This window comes from Gorilla gorilla, chromosome 2 (assembly GCF_029281585.2).
Source record: "Gorilla gorilla gorilla isolate KB3781 chromosome 2, NHGRI_mGorGor1-v2.1_pri, whole genome shotgun sequence".
Lineage (NCBI taxonomy): Eukaryota > Metazoa > Chordata > Mammalia > Primates > Hominidae > Gorilla > Gorilla gorilla.
Genome location: NC_086017.1, coordinates 12,609,199 through 12,622,620, shown reverse-complemented (window position 1 = coordinate 12,622,620; position 13,422 = coordinate 12,609,199). Strand labels below are relative to the sequence as shown.

Here is a 13,422-nt window from a genome sequence, read left to right as displayed (position 1 = left end):
AATTCTCAGGGTAGCAAGAGAAGAAGGTACATGAATGTCTTTCTCATATTTGGGTACTAATGTTAGAGAGCTGTCATAGCTGCCTCATTTTGCAGTAAGCGGAGAAGGAAGAAACATAATCCTTAAATCAGCCACCTTTTGTTTTTAAAAGTCCTTTCATCTTTTCAAAAAGCATACTCTGGTTTGCGTGAAATGATAAGAACTGGGCTTCAAACACCTAAAACTGAAGCATCTTGGCATTTCCCAGGTGTTCCCTAGTGTATGTGCTGATTTGAGGGAATGAGAGGATGTGTAAATTCCACACTACTTCACAAAGTAGAGATTCTTTGGATATTTCTGAAATGCTACGTTATCAACTGCAACTGTCTTCCCAGCTGTGCCTGCCATATGGATTTGTGAAGTCCTATGGAGTGTTTTTATGACATAACTCCTTTCCAGGGGTTAATTGTGACAGTGAAGATTGTGATAATGTGTTAACCTGCACCAGATGATGGGAGAAAAAGAGGGTGTGTTTCGGCTGGAGATGGGAAGAGCTCTCTTGGCTCGGAACAAAGTGGCTGTCCATTGTTTTGTTAGCAGCACCACCTACTTCGGATATCACGAACATTCTCTCAGTCTCTGAATTAAACATTAAACATTTCTTTGAGTTCATAATGCAGACAGAGTTGGTCTCTCTGTAAAACTATTATGCTTCATTTGGAACTTTGCATTTATTCTATATATCTGCAAATGTCAAAATCATTAGTGGATATGGAGAACTGCAATCAGTTTGATTGATTTGAAAAGTTTTTTATCCATATTGTTTGTCATTGATTAATATACAGATACTCCAGTAAATCATTTCCTCTTAAATCAGTATTTTGATATTACATAGAATCAAAAGCTTTAACCCTACCCTCAGACAAAATGCCATGATTTATTCCTTTGTGTGTGAAAGTGAACTTCGCTTGCCTAAATGTATAGTTTTCTCTGGTCTTCAATTTGGCTTTTTCCAGTTATTTTGTTCCTAATGTCTGAAAACCAAACTGAACATGTTAAAAAATATATCAGAAAAATTAACAACTTCTTATTTGTGCCTAAGACTCATAGGTTCAAAATCCCCGACAGTGGTAAATATCCATTTCTGAGCCTTCGATTTCTGAGCTCCTAACCAGAGTCTATTTCCAAATTTCCAGGACTCAGTCAGCATTTCCTTATTCTATGTACTGCATCATTATCCTGCTTAATTCCACGTAACATCCTGCTTAATGCACTGACCTGAGAGAATACCTATTCATTGCTAAAAATGTAGCCAAAGCACCACTCATTCCTTTTTCAGCTGAAAAAATGAGATTCACAGGGTATATTTCCAGCAGGCATTAAAACAAGAATGGTGCCCGTCTATCCTGTAGTGATTGTCCACTGGATTATTTATGAAACGCTCAGCCAGATTCATGTTGTTGAAAGCTCAGTGTTGATCATTTGTTCTCTTCTGGCTAGTACATCCCTGGTAGCACTCTCCTGGATGTGTAATGTGTTTTTCACATCTCCAGATTCTTCATGTCCCAACCTATGTTCTAACAAACACAATGTCATCCTTCACTGCTTTCTGGGACAGGACAACTCCAAAAGAAAAAGCTCTGCATGTGGTCCAGCTTTGTCAAATGATCACAGTTTGTAGATCATTTAGCCTTATGGATCCATTCTCATTTTCCAAATGTTATTTCCTTTTGGTACTAATGTGTTTGGCCCTTACTCTGACATCAGTGGCCTCCAGTTCTAAGGATCAAACCTGGAGATAATCTTTTTTATTTTTTTTGGATGTTTAAAAAGAAAATAGAGATGTACTCAACTTGAATTGAAATCTGTGTATCCACAAATACAGTTACATAGTGCCTATCATTAAAGTACACACAAACTAACTGTCAGGAGAGAAGCTGGGTAATTAGGGCCATCATTCAGTTGTTGGTTTCTGCCCAATAAAGCACATGGAAACATTTGCACAAAAGCAAATGAGGAAAAAAGGAGACAGAAAAAGAATTTCCTGAAATTTATTTCTGCTATTTTTTAGCCAAATTATTATTTTTTTTCTGAACAATAAGATAGTTAATTAACTGGTATTTATTAAGTAGCTGAGTCTATTTCTAAGTGCTATGGCCAGGAACTTGCTATAGCTGTAAAAACAGCTTAAGCATCTCTCTTACTAGAACTAAAAAAAGAATTAAAGTAGAAAGTATGTAGCTACTACTCCTAGGGAACTCTTCTTAAAAAACCAGACCACCAATCCTCTACAAGGTTACTTTAAGAAACTGGAGGCTCAGCTATATAAAGACTATAACTTTTCTATGACCAGGAAATGTTTGTTACTTATATAAACTTATTTTTTTCTACTCATAAGTGTATAGTTGTTGACATCTAGGCATTCAAAAGTATAGTCATGAAACATTCAAGTTGTTTTAAAAAGAGTTGACAGGAAAATTCAAAGGCAAAAAGTATGTCAGTAGCATCACAGAATATACTTCACCAATTTCAGAGATAACTGACATCAGAAATATCCACCTCACTTCTTCTTGTCATATCTGGTAGAGGAGAAGCAAGTCACTCCTGTAGACATGCCAGGCCCCAATTCCTCCCTTTTTCTTCTTTTGCTGATTCTTTCTTTGAGCTCAATGATCTCACGGATGAGAGAAGTGGAGCCTGCCTTTGGTGTAGTGAGGGCAAGCACTCCCTCCCAGTGGCCTATCCTCCTAAACACGAAACACTCCACCCAGGCCATGTGGGTCAGAGAGTTTATCACAAGTAGTCCCTGATCAATGTGGCTCTCTTTTTTTGTTCAATGGGTGAAACAGGAGGCTTAATGAACGCAGAAAGGCATCACCTTATAAACTGTTTTACATTATTCTATGCTGATTAAATCAACTAATGAGCTGTAACCCCCTCTGATTGGCAAAGGGGGAAGAGAAAAAAGGGAGAAACTGGCTGATTACATTTCAAATAAAGGAGTCCAAGTTCATATCTTTCAAAGGAACACAGTCAAGAGGCAACAGACAAGATCGCCTTAAGAATATTTAATTCCTGGATGGGCGCGGTGGCTCATGCCTGTACTCCCAGCACTTTGGGAGGCTGAGGTAGGAAGATCGCTTGAGGCCAGGAGTTTGAGACCAACTTGGGTAACAAAACAAGACCCCATCTCTAACAAAAAATAAAATAATTAGCCTGGTGTGGTGGCTCATGCCTGCAGTACTAGCTATTCAAGAGGCTGAGGTGGGAGGATTGCTTGAGCCCGGTTTCAGGCTGCAATGACCCATGATCGTGCCACTGCACTCCAGACTAGGTGATAGAGTTAGACCCTGTCACAAGAAAAACAAACAGAAGAATATTTAATTCCTTATTTAAAAAAAAAAGATATCTAGTAGTCTATGATGTTGATTAACCTATCACTAACTAAATGTTAAGCTTTCCCCTCTGAATTGAGATAGATATCTACTTAAGTGAATATATACCAAGTTCCTCTGTTAGGAAATGGAAATCAGAATGCATGTTTCATAGAAATTATATTATAAAAGGTTGTTTAAACCAAGTTTGGCTGACCTCAACATTCTTGAAAAATGGCATAGTAGCAGTATTTCAATGCCACTCCCAACCAACATTTTAAACATCATTTTGTAGGTTCCAAGACCAGATGACGAGATCCTACATTTTGCCTTATTACAGGACCTTTTCTGAATCACTGATTTCCAACACGGTCAGTGTTAACCTACTGGACAACTGTGGTTTTTAATTTACTTGCAGGTGATAAGGCATCTCTCAGGGAAGTCGCTTCCCAGGTGACATGAAATCGGTATCAAAATGCAGCTATCTCGGTGGTGGCCAAGAAACAAAGACTCAGGACCTAAGACCATTAGCTATCATTTGTTATGTGTGTTTTTAAAACTAGGACTATATTTGGGCACTTCTCTCATTATACACACAAGCACACACACACACATACACACACAAACACAGAGAGAGAGAGAGAGAATGAGATGACTCAAGTGAAATGCTGGGCCTTTCCTTGTTCCCATATGTACCTTCAATCATGTTCCCAATATGACCAGAAAAGGTGATCAATACTTAACAGCACTATTCTTATAGCTTTTTATGACAATTAAGTGATTGTTAATTTTGTAACCATTTAAAAATCTCACATTTTGCTTTTTTTAAGCTGCCATATAAAAATATGTTTAAGACAACATTCTTCAGCCTATTAAAAATATTCTCAGCATTATTTCAGCAGTATTTTTAAAGTCCTGCATCCTCCTAAGTCTACCCAGTGCCTTGTTTTTCTAAGGAAATGAAGTCCGGGCACATACTGTACATGCTAAATAGAAAATGCAAATATAAAGAATCACACAGGGTTTGGCTTATGAGAAGACTATTGGTAGAGTCTACCTTAACTGTAAAGTCTTTAATAGCAATTTTCAAATGTTAGAAGAATGGCTAATAAAGCCACAATGCCAGAGCATAACCAATTTATGTTAATAATAGATGTAAATTCCATATAAATCTCTTGGGAGATATATCCGAAAAGTATCTGCCTACATAAAAGTTGTTACATGAATGTAAATCAAGAATCACATATCTCCAAAGATGAGAAATTCTCTGATTTAACTTTGACTTCAAGCTTAAGCAAATGAAAACAATCAAACCCAGCCTAATTAATAAAATCAGGACTGTCTGGAAGTTTTAACTGTGCAAATTGCTGCCACATTTGTTATGTCTTTTCATCCTCATAACAGATTTGAAAAGTTGACAGGACAAAGATGAATTCCATTTGGTTGGCATTATAGTAGCGTGTGAGGATTTGAAAGTGATGCTAGGAACCCAGATATGGGTAAGGAGAGGGAGCCTGAAAAAGGTAATGAGAGAAAGTAGAGGGAGTAAGCTGGAAGTACAGGGACTGCTTCCTGAGGAAAGTGACCAGTTGTCCAAAGCACAGTTGACAAACCTAGGACCCACCCAGGCAAATGTCAATAGCCAAGGAGGTCTGATATGATGCGTGGGGCCCAGTAACTAGACTTCCTAGACTTAAGCAATACTTAGAATGCAAAGAATACCATGTTACGGTTGGAGGTTTAGAGTGGGGTTAAAATGGGATTTCATGCACCTTTGGGTAAGAAATGAGGACAATAGCTAAGCTAAGTGTCTGGACTAAGGAGGCACCTGAAAATCTAAAATTATATAAAACTGGTGAACCCAGGAACCAGTTTGGGGAAGAAGATGAGAATAAGGCATTGAATGTGGAGTTAGGCAGAGTTGGCAACTTGACTTGAATGTGGACATCTTGAAGATTATTCTGGGCATAGAGGATGCTCAATTTTAGCACACTAAGATTCGTCCTGGCTCAGTGACCTGTCAGCATAGTTTGGACTAAGTAAGAAACTGGGTGAGTCTAACTCTGAAGGTGATATCTTAATACCGAAAGCTGAGTAGGTGTGGGAAGACAGAAACAGAAGTCAAATGAAGAAATAGGGCTCAGAGAAGTTACATAATTGGCCCAAGACCACATAACAAGTTAATGGGAGAGCTAGGACTAGAACACAGATGTCCTACTTTCACGCTTTTATCTCTGTCTACAGTAAATACAGCATGGTCCAGCTGAAATAACCATGCTGTGGAAAGGCATGCTTGCTTCTTTTAAGGGCTGTGATTATAATCTGTATGGGTATGTCCACGTAAAATTACGTTTATGGAACCCTGGAGAGGTTTGCATATAGAGACGTTTTGCTGGGGTAAGTCCTACTTGATTTCGTAATGCAGGGACTCAAGTTTTCCACCCTGGCTGCATATTAAAATTACCTGGATGATGCCAGAGGATCCCCTGCCATCAAGAAACTCAGATTTAATTGACCTGGGGTGAGGGCCAAAGAACCACTGACACAGAAGGTACAGTACATGTTTCCAGTTTTTCTACTATGTACAAATAAAAGGGCACATTCTAGGCAACAGTAACTCTTATTCCTGCCAGTGATTAGAGTGTGCCCTCACATAATCTCTTTGCTTCTATTTCCTTATCTATGAAACACACGTCCTTACTTCTTATGGGATTATTGTGAGGATTCAAAGATAATATAATGTAAATTAAAGCATTATAAACACCATAAAGGACTCTACAGATGTTCTGTTCGAAGGTCCCTGGGTCTGATGCCCTGCGGATAGGATCCAACTCTAGTGGGGATGTGTTCTGTGTAAAAGAAATCTAAAGATGAAAATTTTAGCTAGTTTCTCCAAAACCCGTAATAATGAAAATAATCTCAGAATCAGAATCAGGTGGTTTTCTTTTTTAAATATACTCTGGGAAACCATACATTCACCAATAATAATGTAGGAAAGCTGGCTGAATAGAAAATGCTACTTCTGGGTTTTGTCTGTTTGTTTGCTTTTAAGACAGGATCTCACTCTGTTGCCCAGTCTGCAGAGCAGTGGTGTGATCATAGCTCACTGCAGCCTTGAACTGCTAGGCTCAAGGAATCCTCCCACCTCATCCTCTCAAATAGCTGGGACTAGAGGCACACACCACCACACTTGGCTAATTTTTTAAATTTTTTTTTAGGCTGGGTGCGATGGCTCACACCTGTAATCCCAGCACTTTGGGAGGCTGAAGCGGGTGGATCCTGAGGTCAGGAGTTTGAGACCAGCCTGGTCAACATGGCAAAACCCTGTCTCTACTAAAAATACAAAAATTAGCTGGGCATGGTGGCATGTGCCTGTAGTCCCAGATACTCGGTAGGCTGAGGTGGGAGAATGTTTGAACTGGGAGGCAGAGGTTGCAGTGAGCTGAGATCACGGCACTGCACTCTAGTCTGGGCGACAGAGCGAGACTCTGTCCCAAATAAAATAAAATAAAATAAATTATTTTTTAGAGATGGCCTCACTGTGTTGCCAGGTTGATCTCCAACTCCTGGGCTCAAGTGATCCTCCTACCTTGGCCTCACAAAATGCTAGAATTATAGGCAAGAGGCACTGCACCTGACCAGAATGCTACTTCTGAGTATGAGTACCTAGGAAAAGCCACCCTTTTCTTAGTTTTTCATTTCCTTTATGAACAAAAACATATAAAGTCAAAGGTAAAGCCTAAGGTAACTATATTTTATTTTGAATTATTTTAAATTGGCCGGTGCAGTGGCTCACGCCTGTAATCCCAGCACTTTGGGAGGCCAAGGTAGGCAGATCACTTGAGGTCGGGAGTTTGAGATCAGCCTGGCCAACATGGTGAAACCTCATCTCTACTAAAAATACAAAAATTAGCCAGGTGTGGTGGTGCACTCCTGTAATCCCAGCTACTTGGGAGGCTGAGGCAGGAGAATCGCTTGAACCCGGGAGGCAGAGGTTGCAGTGAGCCGAGATTGCGCCACTGCACTCCAGCCTGGTTGACAGAGTGAGACTCAATTTCAAAAAATAAGTAAATAGATGAATTATTTTAAATAAAAATTTCACATAAGGAATGCTCAGCCCTTCGGCTTGAGTGATGTGGAAATTGAAGCACTCCATCTCAGCAGGGCTGGACCTGGGCTAGTTCTGTAGATGATCCATGTGAATGGACCTTAAATTTGGTGCTGCCTCAGAGTGAGCGAGTCAGCTAGAGTTTTGTTTTTGTTTTCGTTTTTTTTGAGCCAGAGTCTCACTTTGTCACCCAGGCTGGAGTGCAGTGGCACGATCTCGGCTCACTGCAACCTCCATCTCCTGAGTTCAAGCAATTCTCCTGTCTCAGCCTCCCAAGTTGCTGGGATTATAGGCGCACACCAGCAGACTAATTTTTGTATTTTTAGCAGAGACGGGGTTTCTCTATGTTGGCCAGGCTGATCTCTAACTCCTGACCTCAAGTGATCCACCCGCCTCGGCCTCCTCCCAACGTGCTGGGATTACAGGTGTGAGTCACCGCGCCTGGCCTGTTTTCTTCTTCTTTTTTTTTTTTAACAGCCTTGTGGACCCTACCCCAGATTTATGGAATCGGAATATGCTTGTGAACAGGTTGGACACCTATGGTTTTAACAATTTTCCCTCCAGATTCTCAAGCTGTCAACCCTCACTGCCCAGAGGTGGGGTGTGCATGGGAACCACAGCTATGACTCAGGGCATCTCACACTTGGAAGTGCACATGATCACTCGGAGATCTTATGAAAATGCAAGTTCCAGTTCAGTAGGCTGTAGTGGGGTCTGAGATTTTACCTTTTTATCAAATTTCCAGGTGAGGCCAATGCTGCTGGTGCTTGGACCGCCCTGTGAGTAGCAAGCATCTCGGTGACATAAAATGAAGGCATGAACAAAAACCTCTTTTGATGAACAGTTTGTGAGGATTTTATTGAGGAATAAACTAGAAATTTTCATATATTGGAAGGAAGAATCTCAAAGTTCCTCTGTTCTATTCCTATTTAACGAGAGCTTGGTTAAAGGTCATGAATTCCTGGTGCCCAGTGACCCTGGAGTTGGCAGAAAGCAAAGTGGACATTCTGGACCTCAATAATTTCTGTGTCTAATAGGAAGGAACACCAAGGATAGCCAGAGTCCATCAAAGTGATTTCTATTTTTTGGTGTTTTCTTATATTTAATGGTAAAAATCTATGCAAAACCATCACATCTGAATTCATACATATAAACCAAGAGATGACAAAGAGGCCACACATAGTGACTGGTAGAGTGCTGGAAATACCTGCTGACTGAAATGCTTTTCAAAACAGATTAATTGCTGCTCATTTCTCTGCTACCCTAAGAAGGTCTGACACCGCACAGCTTTCGAAATAGGACATGCAGCATCCCTTACAATGGATTTCATGCCATTACTCAGTACCCCACTGATATAATAAAAGGCTGACTCATTTCCTTTCCTCTGCATGATCTGTTACAATGGAAACCAGGAGACCATATGCTGGCTCTAAAATGCTCAGTATGTCCAGCGGCTCACAGTGATTCTTCTAGCTTTAGGGTGACACACAGCCCAGAAAAACAGTGAGAGAATCACTGCCGCTCAGTTGCATTGGAGGCTTTTGAGAAATTGGAAGGATTTCATCAGATAATCATTGTTTCCCTTGTCCAAAACTGATGGATGTCTGAGATGCTCTCTTATAACCTTGAATATCTTCTTTGTTCTTTTCTCAAAAATTTCTTAGCCGTGCCTGCTTTGCCCACAGCGTTAATGTGCACGCCATTTCTAATAGAGCTTATAATAAGAATATTTATTTCCTTGTCTTTCACCATCAAGATTGTCAGGAATGTCAGCACAGCTCAAGGAACTGGATTTCAGAGCTGCTGACTGCTGCCAGCTGAGACAACTGCATTTCAGTAGATGTCTACGGAAATTTTTAATATATTTCTCTGTGGGAAAGGGAAGGTAGTCAGGTACTTCATTGCGTAGCAGCACAGCATCACTCCATGTGTTCTACCTTTCCTAAAAAGATCATTGTATCGGACAGTGGTGGTACTTTTCTTAATATACCTACAAGATTAATTTTTAGGGTTGCTGCCATGTGATGAAAACTTAATGCAATGAAGGTAGCCTGCAGAAGAAATTAGTAAAATCTTCCATTTTTATTTTGATCAGATTCCATATTAAAAAGAGAAGTGTTAGTCTAAGTGAACTTCACCTGAATCTAAATAGATGTCCACAGTGAAGTGGTTTTCTCATATAAAGGACAGGCCTTCAATAATGCAAACACACTTGATAAACAAGATGTTTAGCCCTTATCGAGTTATAATTATGTGTTGATAGAATCAATAGGGATTTGAGAGATTTCTTTTAATCTCTTCATTTTATAGACAGGCAGAGTGAGGCATAAAGAATTTGAAGATATTTTCCCAGTATCAGATAATGATTTGAAACAGAACAAGGATCAAAACTCATATCCCAGACTCCAAATTCAGTGCTTCTGATACTAACTTGAAAGGAAAATGAAATCCTGAAGAATAATCCCATTTTCCAAACACAAACCTCTGAAATCAAACCTAGATTTTCTGTCAGTCTTCAAAAACCAGAAATGCTAACAATTCCTTGTCCCTGATCCAGACATAGAGGGGAACCTACCTCTCCCACCTCTCCTTCGTATTCAGGATGCTTGAAGTACATGCCTTTTAGCACCTTTACTAATTGTTATTTTCTGCTGGAAATGTTAGCTCAGAATTAGATGAGAAAGAAAACATTACAACTTTTGAACAGAGGACAAAAATAAAACAGTGTTTTTCAAATTCCAAATCTAAAAGTTTGTTCTTTTAAACATGTGGAAAGCCAAACTGAAAATTAAGGCAATAACAAGAATAGCAGATATTGAACTGAACTTCAGCCTGGATTTCCAAGAGTAGAGTTTATCAATCTTGTCATTACAGACCTTAGTGGAATCCTAATAAATATTACTATTTATTAAACCTCCACACTACTGAATCCCTTATGGGCAGTTATATTTGCCTTTTAGTCATTGTAGTTCCTTTTAGCCGACACTGCAAGTTGCCTACACATCTCTCCATATTCTCCCTTATTAGTAAAATTATGATATTTTCCAGGGCATAATATGTCTGCATAAAATATTTGATTTTTCAGTCTCCTTTGCCACTGAGGTGATCAATGAAATGGAGGCAAAGTCCTCAGGCAAAGAAAACTTACGATAATAAAGGTAAATTGAAATGGACAAAAACAAGCAAAAACAAATTATTGCCTTTTGTCTTTGCTTCTTCCCATTTGATCTGGTTTGGAATGCAGACTTCATGCCTCATCCATACCACATGCTAAGCACTTCAGAGAAGAATCAGAGAAGGGCATGAGTCCTGGAAGACATCCTCTAGAAGCTGTGCTAGCTTTAGATTGTATACCTTTGAAAATCTTGCATGCCAGCCAGGTGCAGTGACTCATGCCTGTAATCCCAGCACTTTGGGAGGCCAAGGTGGGTGGATCACTTGAGGTCAGGAGTTTGAGACCAGTCTGGTCAACATGGTGAAATCCTATCTCTACTAAAAATATAAAAATTGGCATGGTGGTGGGTGCCTGTAATCCCAGCTACTCGGAAGGCTGAGGCATGAGAATCGATTGAACCTGGGAGGCAGAGGTTGCTGTGAGCCGAGATTGCACCACCACACTCCAGATTGGGTGACAAACCGAGACTCTGTCTCAAAAAAAAAAAAAAAGAGAAAATGCTGCATGTGAGAAAAAGAATATAAAAGAACATTATGCGCTGGGTTTTCAGTTATTTGCAGTCAAGTGCATTCCTAACTGATCTAGTTGCTATGAGTCTCCACAAAGTGATCTTAGATTCTATGGTCAAGGAACTTCTGTTCTTGGTCTGATCCTGTGATACTGTGATTAATAAGAAATATATATATTTGGACTGCATCCCAAAACCCTTGTAATTTCCCGAGTGATATTGCTGAGAAGAATGTCTTTTGTTATTCATAAATAGGCCCTTTTCAACCATACTTGAGTTTATGCTAATTAGGTGACTCTTGGTGAGGCCCCTTGATTGGTTGTCAGAGGAACCAATCAAATAATTAAAGGGTTGGAACTTTCAGCCTCCCCATTCCCCACTCCTGGGGATGGGAGAAGGGCTGGAAAATGGCCATCAATTATAATGGCCATAGATTCGATCAATCATGCCTACACAACGGAACCTGCATAAAAACCCTAAATGACAGCGTTTGGAGAGCTTCAGGGTTAATGAATGCATCCACATGTGGGGAGGATCCACAAATCTAGAAACTCCTGCATTCACAACCCTTCAGACCTCACTCTCTCTATATGTTTATCTGGCTGTTCATACGTATCGTTTATAATATCTTTTATAATAAACTGGTATGGTAAGTAAACTATTTTCCCTGAGTTCTGGGAGCCATTCTAGCAAATTATGGAAGCCAAGGAGGGAGTTATGGGAGTCCCACTTTATAGCCAGTTAGTCAGAAGTGTGGGAGGTCAAGGACTTGAAAGTGGCATCTGACGTGGAGGCAGCCTTATGGGACTGAGCCTTTATCCTATGAGTTCTGACACTAACCATCCCAGAGTAGTTAATGGGGTAGTTACTGTCAAAATGGAATTGAATCATTGGACAGCCAGTTGGTGTCCAGAAGATTGGAGACTTGGTTGTTAGTGTGGAAAAAACCCATACATTTGGTGTCAGAAGTATTGCGAGTAGAAACAGTTCACAGACAGTTCCCAGACCAACCAGGAGATGAAATGAAGCAGGGCCATCTTTTTTAACCCAATCAAGTTGTAAGAAGTATGAGTCGTTTTAATTACACTGCTTTACCAAGCAACAGCATTCTGATTTTGATAGACTCAGGTGTCTTTCTTCTTGTGCCAGGTAGACTGCAGTGGGGTGGAAAATTTGCACAATCTGGTATTTTCCTATCCTAACGATGGGAGGCATTCACAATGGTTTTTCCTCCACATGGAGGGGCTTTGGGAATCTCTATAAATGACACTGTGCACTCAGCTGGTGTCAGGAGGGAGAACATTGAGGAAGAAAAATAACAGGGAGTGAAGCATGCATATGTCAGTTCATTTATATGTACCTCCAGAATGGGGTGGCGGGCCACACAGTAGCACCATTCCTTGACCTCGACGGACAGACACAGTGCTTCTTGTTCTTGTTTTAAAGTTGTCAAGATCTGTTGGGAGAAATATGGGAAAAAGCATTTAAACTTTAAAGTCCTAAGATATCAAGGGAGAGTACCACTATTTCAAAAGAGAATCATTCTGCCCAAAACTGCGTTGGTAGCACCCATACCGGGGGAATTCAGGAGAGCTTCTTTTCATATGATATTGTCCCATCCTCCTTGATTTTATGGTTATATTGTCCACTAAAATATCTACTTACCGCATGTGCCTATTTAGATTTAAAATAATTAAAATTAAATACAATTTATAATTCAGTTCCTCAGACACTAGTCACATTTCAAGAGCTCAATAGCCACATGTACTTAGTGATGATCACATTGGCCAGCACAGACATAGAAGACTTCCATCATGCCAGGACATCACATTGGATAGTGCAGGTCTAGGTGAAGAAACTGAGGTTTAAAGATGTTAAGTGACCTGCCCAAGACTTCTCTGTATTTAAATATCATTATCAGAATGCAAACTCTTGTTTTCTGATACAATTCTGTTCACTTCACAAACCATTCTATCATATATAATTATACTTGTCTCTCCATATATACCCAGAGTGTGACTGTCTCTCTTTATATACAAACACACCTCTATATAAAATGTATAAATAGACATATATACAGACACACAATTGTTTTAAAGTTCTTGTGGTGTAGTTTGAAATATGTAGAAGGTACTGTTCATGGTTCTTTTTAGAAGAATGTTTTATTACCTCAAAAAGGTCAAGTCTGGTTAGAGAGATAAGACATTTATAAACCCAAAGATCACAGTATAAGTAAATAGGCAGTTACAAATACAAATGAGTTAATATAAGAAATATG

At 39.7% G+C, this 13,422-nt stretch overlaps 1 protein-coding gene across 5 annotated transcripts in view; it reads right to left on the bottom strand.

Annotated features, from left to right (window-relative positions):
- Positions 1-13,422, bottom strand: part of CNTN4 (contactin 4) — a 960,931-nt gene that overhangs the window by 226,008 nt on the left and 721,501 nt on the right. For all 5 annotated transcript variants that reach the window (XM_019024764.4, XM_055383681.2, XM_063703559.1 and 2 more), the window contains one exon: positions 12,505-12,600. In XM_019024764.4, the coding sequence (XP_018880309.1) occupies positions 12,505-12,600 (96 nt within the window). The remainder of the gene's footprint in view (positions 1-12,504; positions 12,601-13,422) is intronic.